At 31.0% G+C, this 19224-nt stretch overlaps 1 protein-coding gene across 2 annotated transcripts in view; it reads right to left on the bottom strand.

The window, feature by feature from the left end:
- Nucleotides 1-19224, bottom strand: part of LOC127704333 (signal peptide, CUB and EGF-like domain-containing protein 2) — a 78212-nt gene that overhangs the window by 20800 nt on the left and 38188 nt on the right. For both annotated transcript variants that reach the window (XM_052208346.1, XM_052208347.1), the window contains one exon: nucleotides 17057-17182. In XM_052208346.1, the coding sequence (XP_052064306.1) occupies nucleotides 17057-17182 (126 nt within the window). The remainder of the gene's footprint in view (nucleotides 1-17056; nucleotides 17183-19224) is intronic.

Below are 19224 nucleotides of genomic sequence, written 5' to 3'. Positions count from 1 at the left end.
ATTTAATATATGGGGTTCTTTGATATGCTGAATATAATAGTTTATTTAGATTTGGATTTTGGGCCCCTTTATCGTATTGGTCCACATTGATGTCCAAAGGGTCCAAAATTAAACTTTGTTTGATTTAATGAAAAAAATGGAATTCTTGGGATTCTTTGATATGCTGAATCTAACCGTGTATTTAGTTTTTGGATATTGGGCCATGATAGGTAAAAGTCCATTTTCAAAATTTTCAGTTCTTTGACCACATTCATTCTGTGTCAGAAACCTATGCTGTGTCTTAAATATTTAATCATAATCCAAATCCAGAGCTCTATCAAGCTTGAATGTAGTGCCCATACTTGCCCCAACTGTTCAGGGTTCGACCTCTGCGGTCGTATCATGGAGCATTTTATATATATATATATATACAAGTCTAAATTGAAAACAACGTTCAAACCTATGATTGCGTTGGATAAAAACCGCAATTTTTATACGTGTGCATACAAAACAAATTTTTTGGTAGAGGGGTCTAAATACATCACAAACAACATTTTCCAAAAGACCAAAAAATTGAAAAAGTATATTTTAACAAAACGCATTTGACTAGCAGGTCGAACAACAGATGTTCTTAAACCCTGCTGACTGCCATGGCGATTGCCAAATAAACGGATCACCAAATGTAACAAAATGGATCTTAATTATTAATTTAATACCAAACAGAAAACAATAAACTTGCGGAAAAGATGGTATACCGCAAACATGAGGTGCAAACATTGGTACACCATATCCGGATTTCGACAATTAATGTCTCTTCAGTGCTGTTAGGAATCGAAACGGTATTTGGAAGGCCATATAATTTACCTCAATTTAGGATAGACTCTTGAATTTTGAAGATTATATATATATATATATATAGATAGATAGATCTAAGATCCGCTAAAACATGTCACTAGTGAGTTCAGACACAGATACATCGCATAAGTCAACCAATTCGTGATGGTGACCCTAAATCTCATAAAGTATCGATTTCACTTGTTTTCTCGCATAACTCTGACAAAATGTGTTCGTGCCGGGTGCACAACCCTGTTAATAAAGTCCGTATATTGTTAAAATTCACAGGCGTTATGTATTAATTGAGATATGTATACACTTTACGATTAGACAGGGGTAATATTATTGCTGGATGCGGAAAGTGTGTCAATATCGAGGAAAATAACCTTCTAGTTTTGTTTGTATCCTTAATTTTAAGTGCACTTGATTATATGAGATGCAAGCACTCGCTGAAATGTGGGTCATTGTGTGACCGGATATCATTAATATATCTGAGGATACCTGGAACAATAAATTCAAATAGAAGATGAGCTACTATGTTCTATTTGATAGCACAGATGAAAAATTTAAATGTGAGTACGTCTTATTCAGATAGGAAACTACACAAAAATTGCAATTGTCATTTATTTGTTAAATAAAACCTGCAGTTTTGTTTTTTCTGTTTACTTCTGTTAAGCAAAGACCGTTTTCACATTGAGCTAAATTCGGTGAAATATTGGTGTCCTCTACACTTTAACTAAACTCTACTACATTCCCATTGAAGAAAATCAATATTTCAAATACGTAGTTTAAATCATGTTTTGATTACATGCAGTCTATAATCATTGTAGGTCTTATGTGGGATAAGTGCACATTAAACTAGATATCCAGAACGTAAATTTTATTATAAATATTTAAGGAAGACACATCTATTGAATAAAAAAAGATTACAATAATATTAAGAATTAAGTTATAAACCAATTTATATGATCAAAACTCATGTATTGCTCCGTCATTAAAAAAACGACGTTTTAAGGTAGCACTACAGTCTAACAATGATTTTTTGAAGATATTTTTTTTATCACATAATTTTGAAGTAAGTATTATTCTACACAGTTTGTAAAAATCCCAAAGTCATTATCATATCACAACAGGGAGTAAATTGATAATGAACTTATGTAAATAAAAGCACATGTAATTAATCTAAATATATAGGCATTTGGGAGGGGCTAATATGGTCCGAGTACACAGTTATTTCGTAGTGCATTTCTTTTAGACAATAAATGAAAATAAAAAAAATCCCACCTGCGCTTTCTCAATAATATTTTTACAGTGTGTTGTACTACTTTTGGGACAAATTATATCAAAATTATAGAAAACTTCATCGGCTCTAACTCAAAATATGGACAATTCTATGTTAAGGGGGTCTTGAAATCTTTTGACAGCTTCCGAAGTGCTAATTTTTAACCTTTTTCAGCTGGACCAAATCACTACTTTACTTTACAATTCATGACCCAAATTTTTTTACAGTGTAATTTCATCCCCCTACTTGCTATTTGAGGCATAAAACATTAAGAAATACATTTGGAAGGGGTACTAAAAAAATTGGCAAGCAACACACTGTCCACACTAGGGACTTTATTTGTGGACAACGAAAATCAAAGGACGATAACTGTGTACTCGGACCTAATAGGATAGAAAAATTTGACCAATCTTAATAAAACTTGGTATGACCAAAGCTTAATAAATTATGAGACTGCTGACAAAGTTTCATGGCAATAGGATATATATTATAGACAATATGATAAATTCTATATATAACTTCGCGTGTTAAATTTTGACGTTAAAATTGAAAAATTTCAACTATCAACATTTGGGGCTTTAAAAATTAAAATATTGCAAAAAAATACATTTTAAATGCCTTAATATATGACATTTTATGTATTTAAAGCAATAGAATACTCATTTGATTTATCAGACTTATCACAATTATTTAAAAGTCAAATTTATATGAGCCTGTGCCAAAAAATGGAGGTTTTCCAATGAAGGGGGGCCTTACATGAAGATGTATTATTTTCCAGCAATTTTAAATTTGTGGAGTTTTTTGGTTATAAATAATCCTTACATATGTATTAAATGTACTTTAAATGGAAAGAAAAATTACAAATAGCATACCATATTAGTATAAAAGGGTCTTAAGCCAAGTAAGACTGAAAATAATTTAGGGTCAATTTAGGCCGTAGCACATATTTACATTTAAAAATGCATACTGAAGCTATAGGAAATAAAAATTTGTGTCTTTTTTATAATTTCTATACTCAGGTTACATGATACAATAAATCTGAGCATAAAAGGACTCCTGTATTCAACCTTTTTGCAGACAGTATGGTCTGATACAAAGATTTTTCACTTTTTAGTGAAAAATTTGCATGCAATTTTAGCCTCAACAGGCTTATATTTGAACCACTTGCTATTTAACATAAGAAAAGAAAGATACTATGTGAAATGAAACAGGTACAAAAGACATTGTGAAGTGCTTTTAATACAAATTTAGTGAAATCTTTATTATGGACTTCAACTTTTATGTACCAAGGTCCTCACATTTAACTTGATCCAAACAGGCCGTTAGACGAGGGTCATTTATACAACACATTTTGCACATATTGTCTGAGATAATCTTATTTTCTGTAGATTCAGAGTTCACAAATGAGTAATACAACTGGGTTAAAGCATAGAAACACAAATATTGACACAGGAAATTCTGTCACATAGAAAGTCAGAATGCCACTTATGCATCAAAATTGAAAAAGCTTTGAAATGCTTATTTTGACCATATAATGCCAAAATGAGTAATTTTTGCAGAATTTCTATCAAATAAAAGTTTAAATCCTTTAGTTTCATGCTATTTGACAAATTGACACCATTAAATCATTCAGGGAAGTTGCCAAAGTACAGATTTAATATTTACTGATTTCGCCTCTTAGGTCCGAGTACACAGTTATTTCGTAGTGCATTTCTTTTAGACAATAAATGAAAATAAAAAAAATCCCACCTGCGCTTTCTCAATAATATTTTTACAGTGTGTTGTACTACTTTTGGGACAAATTATATCAAAATTATAGAAAACTTCATCGGCTCTAACTCAAAATATGGACAATTCTATGTTAAGGGGGTCTTGAAATCTTTTGACAGCTTCCGAAGTGCTAATTTTTAACCTTTTTCAGCTGGACCAAATCACTACTTTACTTTACAATTCATGACCCAAATTTTTTTACAGTGTAATTTCATCCCCCTACTTGCTATTTGAGGCATAAAACATTAAGAAATACATTTGGAAGGGGTACTAAAAAAATTGGCAAGCAACACACTGTCCACACTAGGGACTTTATTTGTGGACAACGAAAATCAAAGGACGATAACTGTGTACTCGGACCTAATAGGATAGAAAAATTTGACCAATCTTAATAAAACTTGGTATGACCAAAGCTTAATAAATTATGAGACTGCTGACAAAGTTTCATGGCAATAGGATATATATTATAGACAATATGATAAATTCTATATATAACTTCGCGTGTTAAATTTTGACGTTAAAATTGAAAAATTTCAACTATCAACATTTGGGGCTTTAAAAATTAAAATATTGCAAAAAAATACATTTTAAATGCCTTAATATATGACATTTTATGTATTTAAAGCAATAGAATACTCATTTGATTTATCAGACTTATCACAATTATTTAAAAGTCAAATTTATATGAGCCTGTGCCAAAAAATGGAGGTTTTCCAATGAAGGGGGGCCTTACATGAAGATGTATTATTTTCCAGCAATTTTAAATTTGTGGAGTTTTTTGGTTATAAATAATCCTTACATATGTATTAAATGTACTTTAAATGGAAAGAAAAATTACAAATAGCATACCATATTAGTATAAAAGGGTCTTAAGCCAAGTAAGACTGAAAATAATTTAGGGTCAATTTAGGCCGTAGCACATATTTACATTTAAAAATGCATACTGAAGCTATAGGAAATAAAAATTTGTGTCTTTTTTATAATTTCTATACTCAGGTTACATGATACAATAAATCTGAGCATAAAAGGACTCCTGTATTCAACCTTTTTGCAGACAGTATGGTCTGATACAAAGATTTTTCACTTTTTAGTGAAAAATTTGCATGCAATTTTAGCCTCAACAGGCTTATATTTGAACCACTTGCTATTTAACATAAGAAAAGAAAGATACTATGTGAAATGAAACAGGTACAAAAGACATTGTGAAGTGCTTTTAATACAAATTTAGTGAAATCTTTATTATGGACTTCAACTTTTATGTACCAAGGTCCTCACATTTAACTTGATCCAAACAGGCCGTTAGACGAGGGTCATTTATACAACACATTTTGCACATATTGTCTGAGATAATCTTATTTTCTGTAGATTCAGAGTTCACAAATGAGTAATACAACTGGGTTAAAGCATAGAAACACAAATATTGACACAGGAAATTCTGTCACATAGAAAGTCAGAATGCCACTTATGCATCAAAATTGAAAAAGCTTTGAAATGCTTATTTTGACCATATAATGCCAAAATGAGTAATTTTTGCAGAATTTCTATCAAATAAAAGTTTAAATCCTTTAGTTTCATGCTATTTGACAAATTGACACCATTAAATCATTCAGGGAAGTTGCCAAAGTACAGATTTAATATTTACTGATTTCGCCTCTTAGGTCCGAGTACACAGTTATTTCGTAGTGCATTTCTTTTAGACAATAAATGAAAATAAAAAAAATCCCACCTGCGCTTTCTCAATAATATTTTTACAGTGTGTTGTACTACTTTTGGGACAAATTATATCAAAATTATAGAAAACTTCATCGGCTCTAACTCAAAATATGGACAATTCTATGTTAAGGGGGTCTTGAAATCTTTTGACAGCTTCCGAAGTGCTAATTTTTAACCTTTTTCAGCTGGACCAAATCACTACTTTACTTTACAATTCATGACCCAAATTTTTTTACAGTGTAATTTCATCCCCCTACTTGCTATTTGAGGCATAAAACATTAAGAAATACATTTGGAAGGGGTACTAAAAAAATTGGCAAGCAACACACTGTCCACACTAGGGACTTTATTTGTGGACAACGAAAATCAAAGGACGATAACTGTGTACTCGGACCTAATAGGATAGAAAAATTTGACCAATCTTAATAAAACTTGGTATGACCAAAGCTTAATAAATTATGAGACTGCTGACAAAGTTTCATGGCAATAGGATATATATTATAGACAATATGATAAATTCTATATATAACTTCGCGTGTTAAATTTTGACGTTAAAATTGAAAAATTTCAACTATCAACATTTGGGGCTTTAAAAATTAAAATATTGCAAAAAAATACATTTTAAATGCCTTAATATATGACATTTTATGTATTTAAAGCAATAGAATACTCATTTGATTTATCAGACTTATCACAATTATTTAAAAGTCAAATTTATATGAGCCTGTGCCAAAAAATGGAGGTTTTCCAATGAAGGGGGGCCTTACATGAAGATGTATTATTTTCCAGCAATTTTAAATTTGTGGAGTTTTTTGGTTATAAATAATCCTTACATATGTATTAAATGTACTTTAAATGGAAAGAAAAATTACAAATAGCATACCATATTAGTATAAAAGGGTCTTAAGCCAAGTAAGACTGAAAATAATTTAGGGTCAATTTAGGCCGTAGCACATATTTACATTTAAAAATGCATACTGAAGCTATAGGAAATAAAAATTTGTGTCTTTTTTATAATTTCTATACTCAGGTTACATGATACAATAAATCTGAGCATAAAAGGACTCCTGTATTCAACCTTTTTGCAGACAGTATGGTCTGATACAAAGATTTTTCACTTTTTAGTGAAAAATTTGCATGCAATTTTAGCCTCAACAGGCTTATATTTGAACCACTTGCTATTTAACATAAGAAAAGAAAGATACTATGTGAAATGAAACAGGTACAAAAGACATTGTGAAGTGCTTTTAATACAAATTTAGTGAAATCTTTATTATGGACTTCAACTTTTATGTACCAAGGTCCTCACATTTAACTTGATCCAAACAGGCCGTTAGACGAGGGTCATTTATACAACACATTTTGCACATATTGTCTGAGATAATCTTATTTTCTGTAGATTCAGAGTTCACAAATGAGTAATACAACTGGGTTAAAGCATAGAAACACAAATATTGACACAGGAAATTCTGTCACATAGAAAGTCAGAATGCCACTTATGCATCAAAATTGAAAAAGCTTTGAAATGATTATTTTGACCATATAATGCCAAAATGAGTAATTTTTGCAGAATTTCTATCAAATAAAAGTTTAAATCCTTTAGTTTCATGCTATTTGACAAATTGACACCATTAAATCATTCAGGGAAGTTGCCAAAGTACAGATTTAATATTTACTGATTTCGCCTCTTAGGTCCGAGTACACAGTTATTTCGTAGTGCATTTCTTTTAGACAATAAATGAAAATAAAAAAAATCCCACCTGCGCTTTCTCAATAATATTTTTACAGTGTGTTGTACTACTTTTGGGACAAATTATATCAAAATTATAGAAAACTTCATCGGCTCTAACTCAAAATATGGACAATTCTATGTTAAGGGGGTCTTGAAATCTTTTGACAGCTTCCGAAGTGCTAATTTTTAACCTTTTTCAGCTGGACCAAATCACTACTTTACTTTACAATTCATGACCCAAATTTTTTTACAGTGTAATTTCATCCCCCTACTTGCTATTTGAGGCATAAAACATTAAGAAATACATTTGGAAGGGGTACTAAAAAAATTGGCAAGCAACACACTGTCCACACTAGGGACTTTATTTGTGGACAACGAAAATCAAAGGACGATAACTGTGTACTCGGACCTAATAGGATAGAAAAATTTGACCAATCTTAATAAAACTTGGTATGACCAAAGCTTAATAAATTATGAGACTGCTGACAAAGTTTCATGGCAATAGGATATATATTATAGACAATATGATAAATTCTATATATAACTTCGCGTGTTAAATTTTGACGTTAAAATTGAAAAATTTCAACTATCAACATTTGGGGCTTTAAAAATTAAAATATTGCAAAAAAATACATTTTAAATGCCTTAATATATGACATTTTATGTATTTAAAGCAATAGAATACTCATTTGATTTATCAGACTTATCACAATTATTTAAAAGTCAAATTTATATGAGCCTGTGCCAAAAAATGGAGGTTTTCCAATGAAGGGGGGCCTTACATGAAGATGTATTATTTTCCAGCAATTTTAAATTTGTGGAGTTTTTTGGTTATAAATAATCCTTACATATGTATTAAATGTACTTTAAATGGAAAGAAAAATTACAAATAGCATACCATATTAGTATAAAAGGGTCTTAAGCCAAGTAAGACTGAAAATAATTTAGGGTCAATTTAGGCCGTAGCACATATTTACATTTAAAAATGCATACTGAAGCTATAGGAAATAAAAATTTGTGTCTTTTTTATAATTTCTATACTCAGGTTACATGATACAATAAATCTGAGCATAAAAGGACTCCTGTATTCAACCTTTTTGCAGACAGTATGGTCTGATACAAAGATTTTTCACTTTTTAGTGAAAAATTTGCATGCAATTTTAGCCTCAACAGGCTTATATTTGAACCACTTGCTATTTAACATAAGAAAAGAAAGATACTATGTGAAATGAAACAGGTACAAAAGACATTGTGAAGTGCTTTTAATACAAATTTAGTGAAATCTTTATTATGGACTTCAACTTTTATGTACCAAGGTCCTCACATTTAACTTGATCCAAACAGGCCGTTAGACGAGGGTCATTTATACAACACATTTTGCACATATTGTCTGAGATAATCTTATTTTCTGTAGATTCAGAGTTCACAAATGAGTAATACAACTGGGTTAAAGCATAGAAACACAAATATTGACACAGGAAATTCTGTCACATAGAAAGTCAGAATGCCACTTATGCATCAAAATTGAAAAAGCTTTGAAATGCTTATTTTGACCATATAATGCCAAAATGAGTAATTTTTGCAGAATTTCTATCAAATAAAAGTTTAAATCCTTTAGTTTCATGCTATTTGACAAATTGACACCATTAAATCATTCAGGGAAGTTGCCAAAGTACAGATTTAATATTTACTGATTTCGCCTCTTAGGTCCGAGTACACAGTTATTTCGTAGTGCATTTCTTTTAGACAATAAATGAAAATAAAAAAAATCCCACCTGCGCTTTCTCAATAATATTTTTACAGTGTGTTGTACTACTTTTGGGACAAATTATATCAAAATTATAGAAAACTTCATCGGCTCTAACTCAAAATATGGACAATTCTATGTTAAGGGGGTCTTGAAATCTTTTGACAGCTTCCGAAGTGCTAATTTTTAACCTTTTTCAGCTGGACCAAATCACTACTTTACTTTACAATTCATGACCCAAATTTTTTTACAGTGTAATTTCATCCCCCTACTTGCTATTTGAGGCATAAAACATTAAGAAATACATTTGGAAGGGGTACTAAAAAAATTGGCAAGCAACACACTGTCCACACTAGGGACTTTATTTGTGGACAACGAAAATCAAAGGACGATAACTGTGTACTCGGACCTAATAGGATAGAAAAATTTGACCAATCTTAATAAAACTTGGTATGACCAAAGCTTAATAAATTATGAGACTGCTGACAAAGTTTCATGGCAATAGGATATATATTATAGACAATATGATAAATTCTATATATAACTTCGCGTGTTAAATTTTGACGTTAAAATTGAAAAATTTCAACTATCAACATTTGGGGCTTTAAAAATTAAAATATTGCAAAAAAATACATTTTAAATGCCTTAATATATGACATTTTATGTATTTAAAGCAATAGAATACTCATTTGATTTATCAGACTTATCACAATTATTTAAAAGTCAAATTTATATGAGCCTGTGCCAAAAAATGGAGGTTTTCCAATGAAGGGGGGCCTTACATGAAGATGTATTATTTTCCAGCAATTTTAAATTTGTGGAGTTTTTTGGTTATAAATAATCCTTACATATGTATTAAATGTACTTTAAATGGAAAGAAAAATTACAAATAGCATACCATATTAGTATAAAAGGGTCTTAAGCCAAGTAAGACTGAAAATAATTTAGGGTCAATTTAGGCCGTAGCACATATTTACATTTAAAAATGCATACTGAAGCTATAGGAAATAAAAATTTGTGTCTTTTTTATAATTTCTATACTCAGGTTACATGATACAATAAATCTGAGCATAAAAGGACTCCTGTATTCAACCTTTTTGCAGACAGTATGGTCTGATACAAAGATTTTTCACTTTTTAGTGAAAAATTTGCATGCAATTTTAGCCTCAACAGGCTTATATTTGAACCACTTGCTATTTAACATAAGAAAAGAAAGATACTATGTGAAATGAAACAGGTACAAAAGACATTGTGAAGTGCTTTTAATACAAATTTAGTGAAATCTTTATTATGGACTTCAACTTTTATGTACCAAGGTCCTCACATTTAACTTGATCCAAACAGGCCGTTAGACGAGGGTCATTTATACAACACATTTTGCACATATTGTCTGAGATAATCTTATTTTCTGTAGATTCAGAGTTCACAAATGAGTAATACAACTGGGTTAAAGCATAGAAACACAAATATTGACACAGGAAATTCTGTCACATAGAAAGTCAGAATGCCACTTATGCATCAAAATTGAAAAAGCTTTGAAATGCTTATTTTGACCATATAATGCCAAAATGAGTAATTTTTGCAGAATTTCTATCAAATAAAAGTTTAAATCCTTTAGTTTCATGCTATTTGACAAATTGACACCATTAAATCATTCAGGGAAGTTGCCAAAGTACAGATTTAATATTTACTGATTTCGCCTAATAGGATAGAAAAATTTGACCAATCTTAATAAAACTTGGTATGACCAAAGCTTAATAAATTATGAGACTGCTGACAAAGTTTCATGGCAATAGGATATATATTATAGACAATATGATAAATTCTATATATAACTTCGCGTGTTAAATTTTGACGTTAAAATTGAAAAATTTCAACTATCAACATTTGGGGCTTTAAAAATTAAAATATTGCAAAAAAATACATTTTAAATGCCTTAATATATGACATTTTATGTATTTAAAGCAATAGAATACTCATTTGATTTATCAGACTTATCACAATTATTTAAAAGTCAAATTTATATGAGCCTGTGCCAAAAAATGGAGGTTTTCCAATGAAGGGGGGCCTTACATGAAGATGTATTATTTTCCAGCAATTTTAAATTTGTGGAGTTTTTTGGTTATAAATAATCCTTACATATGTATTAAATGTACTTTAAATGGAAAGAAAAATTACAAATAGCATACCATATTAGTATAAAAGGGTCTTAAGCCAAGTAAGACTGAAAATAATTTAGGGTCAATTTAGGCCGTAGCACATATTTACATTTAAAAATGCATACTGAAGCTATAGGAAATAAAAATTTGTGTCTTTTTTATAATTTCTATACTCAGGTTACATGATACAATAAATCTGAGCATAAAAGGACTCCTGTATTCAACCTTTTTGCAGACAGTATGGTCTGATACAAAGATTTTTCACTTTTTAGTGAAAAATTTGCATGCAATTTTAGCCTCAACAGGCTTATATTTGAACCACTTGCTATTTAACATAAGAAAAGAAAGATACTATGTGAAATGAAACAGGTACAAAAGACATTGTGAAGTGCTTTTAATACAAATTTAGTGAAATCTTTATTATGGACTTCAACTTTTATGTACCAAGGTCCTCACATTTAACTTGATCCAAACAGGCCGTTAGACGAGGGTCATTTATACAACACATTTTGCACATATTGTCTGAGATAATCTTATTTTCTGTAGATTCAGAGTTCACAAATGAGTAATACAACTGGGTTAAAGCATAGAAACACAAATATTGACACAGGAAATTCTGTCACATAGAAAGTCAGAATGCCACTTATGCATCAAAATTGAAAAAGCTTTGAAATGCTTATTTTGACCATATAATGCCAAAATGAGTAATTTTTGCAGAATTTCTATCAAATAAAAGTTTAAATCCTTTAGTTTCATGCTATTTGACAAATTGACACCATTAAATCATTCAGGGAAGTTGCCAAAGTACAGATTTAATATTTACTGATTTCGCCTCTTAGGTCCGAGTACACAGTTATTTCGTAGTGCATTTCTTTTAGACAATAAATGAAAATAAAAAAAATCCCACCTGCGCTTTCTCAATAATATTTTTACAGTGTGTTGTACTACTTTTGGGACAAATTATATCAAAATTATAGAAAACTTCATCGGCTCTAACTCAAAATATGGACAATTCTATGTTAAGGGGGTCTTGAAATCTTTTGACAGCTTCCGAAGTGCTAATTTTTAACCTTTTTCAGCTGGACCAAATCACTACTTTACTTTACAATTCATGACCCAAATTTTTTTACAGTGTAATTTCATCCCCCTACTTGCTATTTGAGGCATAAAACATTAAGAAATACATTTGGAAGGGGTACTAAAAAAATTGGCAAGCAACACACTGTCCACACTAGGGACTTTATTTGTGGACAACGAAAATCAAAGGACGATAACTGTGTACTCGGACCTAATAGGATAGAAAAATTTGACCAATCTTAATAAAACTTGGTATGACCAAAGCTTAATAAATTATGAGACTGCTGACAAAGTTTCATGGCAATAGGATATATATTATAGACAATATGATAAATTCTATATATAACTTCGCGTGTTAAATTTTGACGTTAAAATTGAAAAATTTCAACTATCAACATTTGGGGCTTTAAAAATTAAAATATTGCAAAAAAATACATTTTAAATGCCTTAATATATGACATTTTATGTATTTAAAGCAATAGAATACTCATTTGATTTATCAGACTTATCACAATTATTTAAAAGTCAAATTTATATGAGCCTGTGCCAAAAAATGGAGGTTTTCCAATGAAGGGGGGCCTTACATGAAGATGTATTATTTTCCAGCAATTTTAAATTTGTGGAGTTTTTTGGTTATAAATAATCCTTACATATGTATTAAATGTACTTTAAATGGAAAGAAAAATTACAAATAGCATACCATATTAGTATAAAAGGGTCTTAAGCCAAGTAAGACTGAAAATAATTTAGGGTCAATTTAGGCCGTAGCACATATTTACATTTAAAAATGCATACTGAAGCTATAGGAAATAAAAATTTGTGTCTTTTTTATAATTTCTATACTCAGGTTACATGATACAATAAATCTGAGCATAAAAGGACTCCTGTATTCAACCTTTTTGCAGACAGTATGGTCTGATACAAAGATTTTTCACTTTTTAGTGAAAAATTTGCATGCAATTTTAGCCTCAACAGGCTTATATTTGAACCACTTGCTATTTAACATAAGAAAAGAAAGATACTATGTGAAATGAAACAGGTACAAAAGACATTGTGAAGTGCTTTTAATACAAATTTAGTGAAATCTTTATTATGGACTTCAACTTTTATGTACCAAGGTCCTCACATTTAACTTGATCCAAACAGGCCGTTAGACGAGGGTCATTTATACAACACATTTTGCACATATTGTCTGAGATAATCTTATTTTCTGTAGATTCAGAGTTCACAAATGAGTAATACAACTGGGTTAAAGCATAGAAACACAAATATTGACACAGGAAATTCTGTCACATAGAAAGTCAGAATGCCACTTATGCATCAAAATTGAAAAAGCTTTGAAATGCTTATTTTGACCATATAATGCCAAAATGAGTAATTTTTGCAGAATTTCTATCAAATAAAAGTTTAAATCCTTTAGTTTCATGCTATTTGACAAATTGACACCATTAAATCATTCAGGGAAGTTGCCAAAGTACAGATTTAATATTTACTGATTTCGCCTCTTAGGTCCGAGTACACAGTTATTTCGTAGTGCATTTCTTTTAGACAATAAATGAAAATAAAAAAAATCCCACCTGCGCTTTCTCAATAATATTTTTACAGTGTGTTGTACTACTTTTGGGACAAATTATATCAAAATTATAGAAAACTTCATCGGCTCTAACTCAAAATATGGACAATTCTATGTTAAGGGGGTCTTGAAATCTTTTGACAGCTTCCGAAGTGCTAATTTTTAACCTTTTTCAGCTGGACCAAATCACTACTTTACTTTACAATTCATGACCCAAATTTTTTTACAGTGTAATTTCATCCCCCTACTTGCTATTTGAGGCATAAAACATTAAGAAATACATTTGGAAGGGGTACTAAAAAAATTGGCAAGCAACACACTGTCCACACTAGGGACTTTATTTGTGTACTCGGACCATATGTCAATCATCTGTTGATACCAGTGTCCAGCTGTTAATCCCTGACCACAAGATAAATATCTCATTGCATTGCAACAAAACTAATTTATAAAACATGGAAGTTTAGAACAGAGAAAAAGAAAAAGATATGAATAGGAAAAAATTTAAAGGGAAAAAATCTACCAAAATGAAAAAAAACTATGGAAAAGAGTGTGAAAGTATCTTTGAAAGCCTCTGACTGCCTGTATAAATTTCTCGTCTTTGGTCTTCTACATTTAAAAATAATTTTAGGCATTTTAACTAATTTTAAGTTTATGTGAAATTTTTTAATTCCATGAAACTCATAAATCATGTTGGACAGTCTATTTTCAAGAAGGGGATGGTCTTGATCTTTTTATGAACATGTATTTTAATTTTAATATTTTAGCTAATTTCAGTCATCATGGTCATATTATATCTCTTTTTAAAATTCAAATGAAAATTATTCTTTATAGTGAGAATAATGATGTTAAATATTAATTATGATGCAGCTGGCCAATCCTGTTATTCTCTTATCTTAGACTGTCTGGACAGAGGCGGAGCTTTGTCTTTATTTAATTACTACATCACAGATGTTGGTCAAATCTGTGACGTCAAACTCCCGCCAAATGCCAAGTTAGTGTTATACAGTGCACACAAAATGCAAATTTTACAGCATTAGAGCATCAAAGACACAATGTGTGTGGTTCTATTGATAAAGTAATGGTGTCAGAACACTCCTGGGGTGTTCCCAGTGGAATTTTTGTATTTATGTGGCATTTATAGGGGTTCTTAAGAGGAAATTCAGTTTTAAGGTCATTTCTCAGAACAATTTTTCATGAGAATTGTAAGAAAAAAATGAAAATAGAAACTTTATGGGTACCCCCTTTGGCTTGACTTTGATATATGTGATTGAAGGGAGTATTTTCTATAATACCGTGTCCCAGTTTTTGGATAATTTGTTTCTAAATGAATTTATAGGTCTCCAAAGATGAAAGGTGAAATGAGGTTTGGCATCCAGCAGTAAAAATAATATATCTTATTACTGGAGGCATATATCAAAAATCTGAGACACGGTTTTGTAGATTGTGAATGGTTGATTAAAGGGATGAAAACAAATTTTTACTACCATTTGACCTGAATGTGCCATTTTCATCCAAGTTGGAAGACCACTTTTTTGGCAATTAATGAGCTATATTTTGAGATTAATCATACCAAAAATAAATTTATCTATAGATTAAGAAAGAGTTATATTTCAGCTTTAAAATGAGTTAAAGATTTTAAAAATCCATTGAGTAGTTTTGGAGAAATTAATCTTTAAAGACTGTTGGTTGGAGTCAGAAAATTCTGACTGTAGTGCTACCTTAAATAGACTTAGAGGTCAACCATAAGATTTCAGGAGATGGTGGTGGTGGTGGTTGGGGAGGGGTTGCAGGAGATTTTTTGTGAATGGAATATTCATTATACGCCTGTTGGTAGTACGGCTTATTTAGTTCGTGAAAATAAATTCGCAGAAATCAGTTTCATACAATGTTCAATTGACGACGGTTTCTAAATTGCGAATACTTCTTTTAGGTGCAATACCATGTGTAACGAACGTAAAAGTTGAAAATGGATTTATCCTGCGTTTTTTAATAACCCGACCATTTCAACCCTTTTCGGTTTGCCTATGGTAACACTGCTGCGGTCTGCTTAATTATTATGCAATCTTTATAGTGACAAAGTTACCCAAATAAAACAAAAACTTTTTGCATGACTACTACAGAGATTGACAGAGAATTTTGCATTTCAACACAATGTAATGTTCTCTTAATTTACTTCTAGTTTAATCGTGTGAACAAATCTCCTTTACAGGTAGGTAATAAAAACCGGTGAACAGATGAGAACAAATTGTATGTGAAACCAGTGTTTATTACATGAGGATAATTGTAAATAGGTTTACAGTACGCGACGTTTGGTGTGAACACGTCCATAAAGTCTTCACAAAGTTGTTTTTTTTTAAACTGCATGGTTAGTCTTTATCTTTCTTTACATTAATGCAACCATATGTCTTGTTCTATATAAAGTCACTATCGACTAACGGAATAGAGATATGTTATGTAGCCTATTGTGGTATCCCGAGGCACTGGAAACAGTGTCACAGTACAAAGGATTCAATTTCCGTTCACAGAAGTATACAAATTTGCTATCGTAAATTTGCAGATCTATTAACATTGTTAGTTTTAATTTCAGATAAGTATATGTAATGTGATGTGTTAAACTTGTATAATCCTATGTTATCCGATGGAGAATGTCAATCGTATAGGTATCTCATATTCAAACGTTTAAAATCGGAACATATTGGTGTGACTGGTAAGTATTCATTATTCTTTACGACTGGCAGAAACATTCTTATTTTTTTTTTTATTATTTATTATTTTCTAATTGGTCGAGTGGTCAAGGGTGTTAGACATAGTGCCAGTCAATATAGCACAATGTCACAGACGCATGATTTCAAATCCCACTGAGGGGTTGGACAAAGTCTTCCGCAAATTAGAGGATTTAACATTGTTAGGCTTAATTTCATGGCTGTATATATAAAATTTGCTATTTAAGCCGCTTTTTATCAATAACAAAATAGATGTACATACGTTACGGTTTACACCCTGAAAGACATGTGCAGATTTGCAGGTCATTCTAAAAAAACAATTAACTTCAATTCATTCGAAAAACCACATTTTACACTGCATTCTACCAAAAAACAGGTTTGTAGAATTTAATTCCTCTTCTTTATTTTATAAAACAACGTGTCAATGGAAAAGAAATTCAAAAACGTGTGCACATATATGAACTCACATTGGCAAGATTTGGAATCTGCTGAGGATAAGGAGTACCCAGCATTACACCTACACTCATAACTTCCCATGCTGTTAACACATTGGTGCTGACATCCACCTTTGGCCGTAAAGCATTCATTCGCATCTAAAATTTAATCGAAACAGACAGATGAATTAAATAAGTAAACGAAGGTTTGCAGCAACAATTTATCTTTTAACAGATACTTAAGTGCAAGTAATGCAAAACATTATTTGTGGAATTAGCAGAAAAATGCAGCTAATTAAAATTGCATTCGTGTGTCGTAAATAAGTCTTAAGTAGCGAATCGGCAATTGAATACCTTTGAATACAACATTCAAGAAATGATCTGCTAAAGCCAACAAATTTCATAAATCATAGATACAATATCACTCAGGGACAATTTTGTAATATCATTAATTTAACCCGTTTTACTGCACCAGATGCACATTTCATATTCAACTAATGTCTTTTTAGTGTTGTTCCAGGTCTAAATATTTAAAAATCTAAATCTAGTACAAACATTTAACAGCTTATTTAATCAAAAAGGGCCAAAAGGCATAACCAAATCCGGACAAGAAATCAAAGCTATGCATGAGGAAGATACATTCCTTAATTCAAATTGATTTCTATTTTTTATAACAGCAAATTTCAAGTAAAAATATCCGTATTTTCATATCAGTTCCGAAGAACTGAGCTTCAGGGCTCAGAGACTTACAGTTTACCAGTAGCGATGTATATGTCATTCTGTGATGTCACAATTGAGGAAAAGAAGACGGGTTGTGGTACAATAAATTGAAAAATATCCGTGGTCATCTGTGACACAGATATTACATAAAGGTCACCCAACTCGTAATTGCGTCCGTAAAATTTCGAACAATTACATGCTGGAAAAAATTCAACTGCAGTTTTGCCGAAATGTGTTAAAAATTTGATCCTCGACACCAAATTTTATGACATATGGAGAACTTGGTCGTACACCAATAGATACGATAATAAAAGTTAGAATGGTGTGTTTTTGGAATAAACTTCTCGCCAATGAAAACAAACTAAGCAATACCATGTATCAAATAATGTTCAACTTAAAAGATGATTACACGTTCAAGTGGATTGACCAACTTAAATCGATTTTAGACAATTCTGGACTTCACTATGTTTGGACTCGGCAATTGCCAGTAGACATAAATCAATTTGAAAAACGTTCTGAAACAAAATCTTAAAGATGCATACATTCAATAATAGTATAGTCAAAATGACAATTCTTCCAGAGGTGAATTTTACGGTCTATTTAAAACAATGTTTGGTCTAGAATAGTATCTTGTACAATTATCACCACTCGAACGTGAATATATTTCAAAATTAAGATGCTGTAATGTGAAAATTCCAGTAGAGCTGGGTAGATGGTACAATATTCCGAAAGAAGAGAGGGTATGTAATATGTGTTCGAATGCTATTGGTAATGAATACCATTACTTATTCGAATGCAATTCCATCTTAGTAAAAAAATATCAGAAATCAACACATTCCTCAGTACTATGTTAAATATCCCAGCGCAGCAAAAAATGAAAGGATTACTATCATTGGGTAATATAAAGGTACAAAAAAATGTATCTTTATTCGTTTCAACGTTTATTAAAGTATTATAAAGTATAGTTATTATTAATGTATTCCATTTTAGAGTTGTTTTATTTCTTTTTATGATTGTATGTGATTGTATTTTGTATATGTTTACCTCTTGTTGCACATGTGAATAAAGCATATTGTATTGTATTGTATTGTATTGAAACGATGACTTCAAGTGTTAAAGTTGAAGTCATCGTTTCAATACAATACAATACAATATGCTATATTCACATGTGCAACAAGAGGTAAAGATGCGTTCAACGCAGTCACCAAACTTTTGATTATTTAGTGAGAGGACAACATATGCACACCGGAGCGTGAGGTTAATGGATAATGCTAGCTTTTTTCCATTCTTCATGAGGAGTTCCTGTATGAAGTCTGCCTCAAATAAATGAAGGAATAAGACGGTAAGAAGAGGAGCAAAGTAAGTTCCCATAGGAATGCTGATTGTTTGTTGTAAAACACGTCCTCAAAACGTACGAAATATGTTGTCAATCCAGATACCAAGCAGCTTGATGATGTCAGTCTCAAAGATGTTTTTATTTG

This window comes from Mytilus californianus, unplaced genomic scaffold, assembly GCF_021869535.1.
Source record: "Mytilus californianus isolate M0D057914Y unplaced genomic scaffold, xbMytCali1.0.p SCAF_6, whole genome shotgun sequence".
NCBI classification, from domain to species: domain Eukaryota; kingdom Metazoa; phylum Mollusca; class Bivalvia; order Mytilida; family Mytilidae; genus Mytilus; species Mytilus californianus.
This window is presented reverse-complemented; position numbering and strand designations above follow the sequence as displayed.